Source organism: Equus caballus, chromosome 2 (genome assembly GCF_041296265.1).
Source record: "Equus caballus isolate H_3958 breed thoroughbred chromosome 2, TB-T2T, whole genome shotgun sequence".
NCBI classification, from domain to species: domain Eukaryota; kingdom Metazoa; phylum Chordata; class Mammalia; order Perissodactyla; family Equidae; genus Equus; species Equus caballus.
In genome coordinates, this window is record NC_091685.1 from 10302156 (window position 1) to 10314400 (window position 12245).

The 12245-nt window shown below is 35.6% G+C and overlaps 1 protein-coding gene across 2 annotated transcripts in view; it reads left to right on the forward strand.

Moving 5' to 3' along the window:
- Positions 1-12245, forward strand: part of SPATA6 (spermatogenesis associated 6) — a 121583-nt gene that overhangs the window by 43873 nt on the left and 65465 nt on the right. For both annotated transcript variants that reach the window (XM_014737483.3, XM_001494616.6), the window contains exons 6-8: positions 146-226; positions 4689-4982; positions 11111-11198. In XM_014737483.3, the coding sequence (XP_014592969.1) occupies positions 146-226; positions 4689-4982; positions 11111-11198 (463 nt within the window). The remainder of the gene's footprint in view (positions 1-145; positions 227-4688; positions 4983-11110; positions 11199-12245) is intronic.

Consider the following 12245-nt stretch of genomic DNA (forward strand, 5'->3'; position numbering starts at 1 on the left):
TCTTTGTCGTTAATAAAAAGTTCAAACTAGCAAGTGAAGCAGCTGGACCTTGACGAGTGGTTTTACGTTAGGTTGTATTTTCATCACTAACAATTATCTTTCTTTAAATTGAAATGTCTAATAACGTCCTCTTTCTCTCCCTCAGGGAATTGCTCCAAAGCTGGAGTTTTCTACAACCTCAGTGATTACTGAATGTCTGATAAGTTCAAGGAAGTGCCGCACTCAGGTGAAATCATTTATTTAAAGTGTTTCCTGGTTTATTCATCTTTATGGGCGTTTGGCAACCATTATTATTTTATTTTTTCTGGAGCTCTTTTCATTTTTTTCTGGTCAATTTTTAAAGTAAAACAATTATCATAGGTATCTAGCAGTTTGGTTACATCTTAACTGTAAGAGGGAAAAGTTTGATACACATGATAGAAGGTGCCATGATGTTTGTTTGTTTGCTTGTTTGTTTAACATCATGGGCTTTTTTTTTCACTGCAGGGGAATCAGGCTGTCAGAAGAACGTTAGGATCAGGAAGCCCCACAGAGAACAAGAATGGGGGCTTCCTTACAGCAGTTACAGGTTACCATCAAAAGTTCAAAGGGTGGTTTTTTAGCAACTGTGACCACAGGTTCTCTGGCTGGGGTATTGGTGTTTAGTGAGTATAGTTTCTTGAGTGTCTCTAGTTCTTTAAAGGACTGTTGCTCACTTTGGTGGCTGTACTGGTGCTATCAGTCAAGGGAAGCTTGGATACTGCCGTCTAAGTACCTTCTGTATTTGTAAAAACTTCATTTAGTAAACTGAGATATCTAGGTCTGATATTTCCTTCTGGTCTAGCTTCTTACTGAGTTACTGAGATGGCCTTGCTCCCTTGTCCGCAGGTTGTCTAATAATGTCTAGGCATCACTCACATGTGGTTGCATTATGACCAGGTAACAATGACCAGCCTGAGATGAAGAGCCAGTAATATATAAAGCCCAGTGGGCCCAACAGGGCAGGACTGGACCTTTGATGGAAAGAGTGGAATGTTCATTTACTTTTATCAGTTTTAGAGTAAATTTGTTGAGGATGATAACTGTGACTTAAGCTAAGAAAGGTAAAATATAGTTATAAAATTATCAAGGAGATCCTTTTTATTTTGTTTAGCAAGATACTTAGTACGTCAGAGTTTGGCTGTAGTTATTTATGTTTTAAATGCAAGCTGAAACAGCCGGCAGAGATCTAGCACCCTATGCTTGCTGAATGCAGAGCTGTTACTGACTTGTTCTTGAGATGTGTACTGTACCCATTGGTAAATTGTTAGAAGTGTTTTAATTGGGCTCATACAAAATTTTCTCGCTGCATTGGGGTATGCTTTTCTAGTGGGTGGATAGAAAAGTCTTTTTTGTCTGGAGTATAGCATACACACAGAAAGCACACACATTCAAAGCGTACAACTTAGTGGAAGAGGACCTTCTAAATGTGAAACTGTCACCCCCATTCGTAGTTTCATTGGACTTATGAACTAATGTTTTTCTCTATAAACTTTTGGGAAGACTGTCTTGTTTATTTCAAATTGCTATTTCAATGTTTGTCGTTCGTTCTTTCTTGAACAGAGATGTAAGAGAATGGGCTGTGGTGTCGGATGGTGTTTGAGAAAATATGCTTTAGAATCAGACAGATTTGTGTTCAAGTTCCTCATAAGACTACTTTAAAGATTAAATTGGAGAATATGTGCCTGGCACATAACATATAATTAATGAATTTTGTGACTGTTACTAAGGTTATTTTTTTTAAATTAAGATAATTGGGGGAGATCAGAAGCCGGTATTTGCAATATAAGATAGAAAGCATCAGCTGGTAGGCACAACAGAATATACACTTTTAGATTAAAATTCTGGCTGTTAATTGGTCTTATTTGAGAACATGATAAATCTACTTTTTTAAAAGGGGTTATTAGTTACAATTAAAACTTTAATGTCTATAAAACAGCATTTTCAAGTTCAAATGTAAGAATAAGACAAACTCTTTTGGTTTTTAAGAGAAGAGTGAGTAAAATAAACTTTATAAGATCATTTAGGTGTACAAGTACTTACCATGATCTTTATCCCTTTTGGCACATTATTTTCAAATTAGATGTTTTGCCACCAGTTGAATGGACTGAAAAAATTAAGCATATTATTGTGATTTTTCTGGAATAAAACTAGTTTTCTACTTATTCTTTTAACCTACTGCAAATAATTTATTATTAAATAGCTAAATATTCATAGCTTTATTAATATATTTGTTAATCTGTTATATCAGGTAGCTTTTGCTGTGTAAACAGTGCACTAGCACACTAATTTAGTGGCTTAAAACAGTGTTTCTCACAGTTGTGTGAATGGGATGTGTGTTCTCTGGTCTGGTCTGGTCTGGCTCGCCTGGGGCTGAGTGATCTAGTGTGGCTTCACTCCCATGTCTGGCAGTTGGCTGACTGTTTGGTCTGGGAGGGACTTTACATTTCTGGTAGTTGGCTTGATTTCAGCTGGGGCAATGGCCACAAGATTCCCATCATCTAGTAGGTTAATTTCGGCTCATTCACGTGGTGGCAGGAAGGTTTTCGGAACTAAAAGACCCCAAGCACTTTTCAGGTCTCTCCTTGTGTCACATGTGCTATTGTCCTGTTGGTCAAAGGAAAGAACGATTTTATAAACAGTATAAAGCAGCTGCTGTTTTACGTTTTATGGGTTATTAATAGGATGCGTTAGGATTGAGTAGAGTTAGACAACATGTATCTGTAGTAGATACTCCACCGTTTATGACTTCCTCTGGTAGTATTCAGCATTCAAAAATTGTAATGAAGAAACAAGATGATGAGGTTAGTTACTTTAGGTTTGGTATAATCAGAGGTGGGTAAGAAGGAACGGTACTGAAATGGATGAAATTGCCGAAATGGATCATAATGGGTTCATCTGGGTCTGGTGGTAAGAGACACTAAAAATGTATGAAGGTCTGGGGGAAAGAGGTCCAGGGGCTGAGGAGGTGAGGAGGGCAAGTAACAAGTTCAGTGAGAATAAAAGAAGTAGGTTGGGGAAGAGAAGTTTTGGGATTTTCAGAGGCTGAGATACAGTGGATCTGTAGAATGATGAAATCTAAGATGAAGTCGAAGAAGATAATTAGAGCTGAGAACTAGAAAATTTAAGTCCAAGGTCTTGGAAAGATTCATTGCTTGAACATTTTATTAAACCTCAAAGGGCCTTTCATGTGCTAACATTCCTGCTTCTGTGAGTCAGTGTGATGTCATAGAGATGGATGAAATGGGATAAGGCAGAAAAATTCTGAATTACTTGTTGAAGTTGTTGAACAAGGTGGGAGAAGGTTCAGCAGCACATCAAGAGTTGTAGAGGAAAGAAAGACGATGAAATAATCTGATGCTGCGGGTTTGTATGAAACTCATGACTTATTTTTCCAATTGGAAAATATGTTTTCGGGGCTGGCCCCGTGGCTGAGTGGATAAGTTCGCTTCAGCGGCCCAGGGTTTCACCGGTTTGGATCCTGGGCATGGACGTGGCACCACTCATCAGGCCATGCTGAGGCAGCGTCCCACATGCCACAACTAGAAGGACCCACAACCGAAATATACAACTATGTACTGGGGGGATTTGGGGAGAAAAAGTGGAAAAAAAAAAGATTGGCAACAGTTGTTAGCTCAGATACCAATCTTTAAAAGAAGAAAAGAAAAGAAAATATGTTTTCTTTCCTGTTTATTTATCTACTTTTGAAAAATATTTGACTCTTCTCCCTTCTGTTTCACATCTATATTTTATTTGCTTAGAATAGATACCCTTAGCAAGTATGGAAGGGAGATGAGAAATTAGAAAGGGGCTAGGATTAGTGGTTTTTTAAAGTGATTAAAGTTAGGAGGATATTTAAAGGAGGACATGTTATCCTAATAATGCAAAAGAATTTAGCCATATCACATTTGGTTTTTAAAATTTTAGACTGCTCACCAATTTTAGTAGAAGGTAGAGTACTAGTCATTAAAGTTTATAATGTCTTTTATATGTTTTTAGTTTTGTAAAAGTATGGATCCAGAATTCAGATGGTATGGTTATCTGTCATTGAATTGTAAAGTCATAGTTTGGAAGAGATCTTACGATCCTAATCACCTTGTGTAATCCAAATAATACATTTCATGAAAATATGTATAAAGTTGTTATTCAGATTTTCACATTGTACATATGAATATGATCATAGCAGTGTGAATTAAACTTATTTTAACAGTTTTCTCCGTACAAATTTCATAATCAACTAATTAGACATGTGTATTTATAATGTTACCCAACAAAATCTCTTAAATTTTATAGCCAATTGTTTGGATACTTAATTATAAATGATAAACTAATGTTTACATTAATTTTTTAGTAAACTGAAAAAATACGTTTTCTGACTTTGTTTCTTAGATTTTTCAAATGATTAAATATTGGGCTTTCATTTTCATAAAATACTTGTTAGACTTAAGGAGGAAGTTTGTTTGATACAGTATACTTTAAAAATTACTAGACAGAGTTATCTAGGAGAATGTGGATTTGACCTCCCCCAGGATCTGCACAGGTAGGAAAGACTGATTTAGTTGACTTTGGTAGATGATGTGTGCCTTAAATTACTTTTTCAGGTTTTTTTCTCCTTGTAGTTTATGTATGTATATCTTCTATCCAAGTTAATTTTTATTTTTTCTGTCTAGGATAAATTTATTTACCATCCGGCTCCAGTTGAAAAATCACACGGCAGACTGCCAAGCAGAACATCTAGATCACAAAAGAAAAAGTCCAAGTCACCTGAGAGAAATAAGTATTGCGTAAATGCAAAAAACTACGAACAGCCTACAATTTCTTCAAAATCACACTCTCCATCTCCCTACACAAAAAGACGCATGTGTGAGCTATCTGAAGACACCAGGCGGCGGCTAGCCCATTTAAATCTGGGACCCTATGAATTCAAAAAAGAAACAGATAAACCTCCATTTGTGATTAGACATGTATGTGTTCTCTTAAACATTTCCAACTGAAATTGATCTAATCTGTTCTTCCGCTAAAAGATTATTCTGAAACTTCTTTCAGCTTCTAGTTTATATTAATAATTTTCTTCCCTGAACAGTCTGTTAGCCTAGCAATCTAAAATGGAAAATTAACTTAGAATAAAAGAATATTCTTTTGTCAGTCTTTAAACCTGACAGAAATCAAGGTCTATTATGAATGCCGTGTTAAATCCTCTGAGTGCCCGTTTCCTTCCTTCCTTAAACAGTGGACAGTGTAATAACTCTACAAATTGAAATTAGGTGTAATTGACATTTGTACTAAAATGGCAGAAATAGAGTTTTAAAAGTGAACTAAGTTTTCCTTAGAAAAGGAAGTAATCCCCACCCACCCACCATCCAGCCTTTTAAAAAATTATAATGAAAAGTAAGTTTCCTTTGAAATTATGTCCCTTGGGTAAACCTTACATGATGGATCTTTGAAACCAATCGTTATTTCATGAGGATGGGAAGGCCTTTGAAAGTGGAGAGAGTTAACTTAAGGATAGTGTAGTTCTAATCTTTCCACATGGAAGCCTGCTTTTGATATGGTTTAACTTTACAGCTTGTGTTCATGTGATAGTTGAATAGACTTTGGCTAATTTTAAGGGTCTATAATCAGAATATTTAATAAATGATTTTCCCAGAATCTTCATGGTTTATTGAATTTTTGTAAAGAATTTTTACCTTAAAAGCATTTCTTTAAGAAAAGCTTGCAAATTAATGGAAATTACTAATGAATATACATAATAGTAATAAACTTTAAGATTTAAGTGCCTGTAGAAGCAAAACAACTTTTTGGAATATCTATAAAACTATTTCTAACTTTACTGTCTCTAATTCTTTTTTTCCAAATTCTAAAATGTAAATACAAATGTAAACATGTAAATATGCTCCTTTGATGGCCCAATAGCTTTTTGAACATAGACCAACCGAAAATTCATATTTTCTTTGTGACATCCTTTAAAAAAAATTTAGATGTTCCTTAAGCAACATTTCATTCCATCTTTATATTTTGACTATGAATCATTTATTCTCTCTCTTTTTTTTTTTTTTTTGAGAAAGATTGGCCCCGAGCTAACATCTATCATCAATCCTCCTCTTTTTACTGAGGAAGATTAGCCCTGAGCTAACATCTGTGCCCATCTTCCTCTATTTTATATGTGGGACGCCTACCACAGCATAGCTTGATAAGTGGTGTGTAGGTCCGTGCTGGGGATCGTAACTGGTGAACCCCAGACCGACGAAGCAGAGTGCAAGAACTTAGCCACTATGCCACCAGGCTGGCCCGAATCCTTTGTTCTTTATCCTAAAGTAATAGACTTTTTTTTATTGTAAAAAGAAAATTTATAACGTAATGGTACTTTTAAATGATAATAGTTTATTGAGATTACTGTGATGACGTTTTTCTTATTTCTATAGAGTTTGTTTATAGTTTTGGTTACATTTTTTGAACAATATCCAGATAATGTTTACTTGCTTGTTTGATGGCAGTTTCAGAATGCCTTGAATTTTATGTCTGCCCACAATTGCAAATTAAATTGAAAAGAAAGGACATAGTAAATTTGAATCTGAATGACTAGTAGCATTTTATTTAAAATGCCTCTGTACAATGATAACCAGGAATATTTAGGGCGTTAGCCACATAAAAATTGTTTGGGGAAATAAGTACTCTTAAAATGTTTATTTCTATTATTCTTTTTCACACCAGTGTTCAAAATAGAATAATTCTAATACTGCTTGGTATAAACCTTGACATTTTTATTTAAATGATTTCCCTGTCAGCATTCCAGTGAACAGAAAGAAATGCTTACTCTAAACCTCTAGTTAGAAAATTGTTTACCTTATTTTACAGGAAACTAGATTTTTCCAGTTTTATTTGTAAACATAGAGATGTCCGTTTTTCCCCATAGCCGTTCGTGATTTTAAAAACACATAAGTAACCAAAAAATTTTAATTTAATACATGCATACGCAAAAAGTTAACACTTTTAGGGAAGACATACCAGTTTTACATAGATTGGATAAAGAGTAATCTTAAAGAATAAGGAGCAGTTTCATGAAATCAACTAGCATGTTCCCAAACAAACTGGCACAACCATCCTAGAGGAGTTAACCAGCATTCTTTTCTTTTTCATTCATGCGGAATAGGATCTTTTTTTTTCTATTGTGGTAAAATATGCATAATGTAAAATTTACCATTTCAGCCATTTTAAAGTGTATAATTCAGTGGCATTAAGTACATTCGTATTGTTGTGCAGCTGTCACCACTATCTAGTTCCAGAGCTGTTCTTGTCGTCCTGTGTGGAAACCCTGTCCTCTTTAAGCATCTGCTTCCCATGCCTCCCTTTCCCTAGACCCTGGCAGCCACTAACATGCTTTCTCTCTCTATGGATTTTCCTGTTTTGCCGTTTCATATAAATGGAATCCTACAATATTTGGCCTTTTGTGTCTGGCTTTTTTCATTTAGCACAATGTTTTCGAGTTTCATCCATGTCATAGCATGTATCAGTACTTGATTCTTTTTATGGCTGAATAATCCATTGTATGAATTTATACCACATTTTGTTTATCTATGCATCTGTTGATGGAATTTGGGTTATTTATGCCTCTTAGTTATGTGACTGGTACTTCTGTGACATTTGTATACAAGTTTTTGTTTAAATACTGTTTTAATTCCTCATTGCTTGAATATTTAGGAGTGGAGTTGCTGGGCCCTATGGTTGAGGAATTGTCGACCTGTTTTCCACAGTGATTGCCCCATTTTACATTCACGCCAGCAATGTATGAGGTTTCTAATTTATGTACGTTCTCACTAACAGTTGTTATTTTCTGTTTTGTTTTCTTTTTACTATAGCTGTCCTGGGGGTGTGGAGTGGGATCTCATTATGGTTTTGATTTCATTTCCCTGATGACTAATGATGTTGAGCATCTTTTCCTATGCTTGTTGGCCATTTGTGTATCTTCTTTGGAGAAATGTCTATTCAAATTTTTGCCCATTTTTAATTGGGTTGTGTGTCTTTTCCTTGTTCAGTTGTAAGTTTTCTTTACATATTTTGGGTTCTAGATCTTTATCGGGTATGATTTGCAAATATTTTTTTCTCATTCTGTGGCTTGTCGTTTCACTCTCCTTTTTTTTAAATTTTAATTTAAAAAATTGTAAAATATACACAATATAAAATTTACCATTTTAATTAGTTTTTTGTGTACAGTTCAGTGGCATTAAGTACATTCACATTGTTGTGTAATCATGACCACCATCTATCTCCAGAACATTTTCATCTTGCTAAACTAAAACCCAGTACCCACAACAATAACTTCCCATTCTTCTTTCCCTTCAGCCCCTGGCACCTACCATTTTGCTTTCTGTCTCTGTGGATTTGACTACTTTGGGTACTTCATCTAAGTAGAATTATACAATATTTGTTCATTTGTGACTGGCTTATTTCACTTAGCATAATGTCATCAAGGTTCATCTACGTTATAGCATGTGTCAGAATTTCCTTCATTTTTACAGCTGAATAATATTCTTTTTTTGTTTTTTCTTTTTTATTGCAGTAAACATTGAATTATAACATTATGTAATTTTCAGGTGTACATTGTAATATATTTCAAATTCTGTATAGATTACATCATGTTCTCACCCAAAGACTAATTACAGTCCATACCATACACATGTGCCTAATCACCCCTTTCACCTTTCTCCTTACCCGCTTCCCCTCGGGGAACCACCAGTCCAGTCTCTGTCTCTATGTGTTTGTTTGTTGTTGTTGTTACCTTCTACTTATGAGTGAGATCATACGGTGTTTGACTTTCTCCCTCTGGCTTATCTCACTTAGCATAATACCCTCAAGGTCCATCCATGTTATCACAAATGGCCGGATTTCATCATTTCTTATGGCTGAGTAGTAGACCATTGTGTATATATCCCACATCTTCTTTATCCATTCGTCCCTTAATGAGCACCTGGGTTGCTTGCAAGTCTTGGCTATCGTGAATAATGCTGTGATGAACATAGGATTGCAGGTATTCTACGCATTTGTGTTTTCAAGTTCTTCGGATACATACCCAGCAGTGGGATAACTGGATCATATGGTAGATCTATCCTTACTTTTCTGAGGAAACTCCATACTGTTTTCAGTAGTGGCTGCACCAGTTTGTAGTCCCACCAGTAGTGTATGAGGGTTCCCTTCTCTCCACATCCTCTCCAACACTTGTTTCCTGACTTGTTAATTATAGCCATTCTGACCGGAGTGAGGTGATATCTCATTGTAGTTTTGATTTGCATTTCCCCAATAGTTAAAGATGTTGAACATCTTTTCATGTGCCTGTTGGCCATCCATATATTTTCTTTGGAGAAATCTCTGTTCAGACCTTTTGCCCATTTTGTAATTAGGTTGTTGGTTTTTTTGTTGTTGAGATGTATGAGTTCTTTGTATATTTTGGATATTAACCCATTATCTGATATATGGTTAGCAAATATCCTCTCCCAGTTATTAGGTTGTCTTTTCATTTTGTTGATGGTTTCCTTTGCTGTGCAGAAGCTTTTTAGTTTGATGTAGTCCCAATTGTTTATTTTTTCTATTGTTCCCCTTGCCCAGTCCGACATGGTATTTGAAAAAATGCTGCTAAGACCGATGTCAAACAGCGTACTGCCTAGGTTTTCTTCTAGAAATTTCCTGGTGTCAGGTCTTACATTCAGAATTTCCTTCCTTTTTACAGCTGAATAATATTCTTTTATAGATATATACTGCATTTTGTTTCTCTGTGCATCTGTTGATGGACACTTGTTGCTTCTACTTTTTGACTGTTGTGAATAATACTGCTGTGAACATGGTGTAAAAATATCTGAAGTGGAATTGCTGGATCATATGATAATCCTATTTTGAATTTTTTGAGGAACCACCATACTATTTTCCATAATACCTATACCATTTTGAATTCCCACCACCAGAGCACAGGGCTTTCAGTTTCTCCACATCCTGGCCAACACATATTATTTTCTTCTTTTTGTTAATAGCCATCCTAATGGGTATGAAGTAGCATCTCACTATGATTTTGATTTGCATTTTCCTAATGATTAGTGATGTTGAACATTTTTTCATGTGCTTATTGGTCATTTGTATATCTTTTGGAGAAATACCTATTTAAGTTCTTTGCCCATTTTTAGATTTTTTTGAGTTGTAGAAGTTTATTTAGTCTAGATATTGATGCCTTATTAGATAATGATTTGCAAATATTTTCTTCTATTCCTTGGGTTCCCTTTCACTCTCTTTGATGTTGTCCTTTTAGGCATGACGTCTTTAATTTTGAACACAATTGTCTTTTTACACAGATTTATATCACTCTGACTTTTTAATTTTTGGTTAGAAAATGTGGTTGACTGTTACTGTCTATCAGCTCTAAAGCTCTCAGTGTGCTGGGCTCTGAACACAGGCAAGTGAAGACACTGTTTGAATTCTAAATTATGCGCTAAGGAGATAAGTAGCAAATGGCTAAACTTGCCTTTTGAATGTGGCAAAGTAAGATTTCTCTTTTTCTTTTTTAAAGATTGGCACTGGAGCTGACATCTGTTGCCAATCTTTTTTTTATTATTATTATTCTTCCCATCAAAGCCCCCCAGTACATAGTTGTGTGTTCTAGTTGTGGGTCCTTCTGGTTGTGCTCAGCATGGCCTGAGGAGTGGTGCCACCCACGTCCGCGTCCAGGATCAGTACTGGTGAAATCCTGGGCCACCGAAGCGGATCGCGCAAACTTAACCACTTGGCCACCGGGCTGGCCAGATTTCTCTCTCTCTTTTTTTTAACTTTGTAATGGAAAGCAAACTAAGCAATGGAGTAATGGACATTTCAAGTGTAAATCTGTTCATTTAAAGTAGACTCAAATATATAATTAAAAATTTCTGGATTTTAATTTCTATTTTATTTAAAAATGAATGGCAAAATTCTCAACTAAGCTCTGGTTTTGGAATGTGCCATATAGGCACTATCATGGTAACCTGATGATGGGAGGTCTGTATACTTGATTTTCTGGTGCTGTGAGACTGAAAGAACATTTAAGCTTTTTTCTACATTGAAATCCTCCTTCTTCTAGGTTGATCCCCCAAGTCCCAGGGCTGATGGTTTATTTGGACCTTCTGGCAGAGACTGTGAAAGAGATGGATGGTCCAGGATGCACAGTGGTAAGCTGCAAGTCCTCTCTCTTCATTGCTTTAGTTGCCATGGCTACCATCAGGCCTTTAACTTGGCATAGATTAACGAAAACAGAATGAGCTCTCACCAGAACCTGACTGTGTCAGCACCTGTATCTTGGACTTCCCACCTCCAAAACTGTGAGAAATAAATGTCTGTAGTTTGTCACCTAGTCCATGGTACTTTGTAATGGCAGCCTGAGAAGACTAATACAGATATTATCTTATGTGATATAGTTATTAAAAGCAGGAAATTAACAATGATATAATAATATTAACTAATCTATAAAGCTGAATGAGATTTTGCCACTTGTTTTAACAATATCTTTATAGCAAAAGAAATCCCACATCATGCATAGCCTTCAGTTGCCATGTCTCTTTAGTTTTCTTTAATATTGGTCAGTTCCTTAGTCTGTCTTTGTGTTTAATAACATTGATAATTTTGAAGTTATTTTGTAGAATGTCCAGTTAAATTGTAGAATGTCCCTCAATTTGAGTTTGTTTGATTTTCCCTCATGATTAGCTTTAGATTATTCGTTTTTCCCCAGAATACAACAGAGGAGATGTGTTACTCTCAGGTACATCATGTCAGGAGGTACGTGATGTTGCTTTGTTACTGGTGGTGTTAATTTGCTCACTTGATTAAGATGGTGTCTGCTAGGTTTCTTCATCACAGAGGTGCTAATTCTTCCCTTTGTAATTCTGGGGAGATACTTTCAGACTATGTAATATCCTGTTACTCCTCAACTTTGACCCTTTTAGCATACATTGATGATTCTTGCCTGAAACAATTTATTGCCATGATGTTTGCTAAATAGTGATTTTTTTAATTCCATTATTATACGTTTATTACTTGCCTTTCTACTATACAGAGTTTTTCCTTCTCATTTCTCTAATTTTAATGCCCCTGTTCTTTTGAGTTGAGCAGTTATGTTTTGTTACTGCTCAAAATTGGGGTTCTCCTACCCAATGCACATAAAAAAAGCCAATTATTATGGCATCAGCTTTGGAGAAAAAAACCAGCTTTGTTGCTAGATC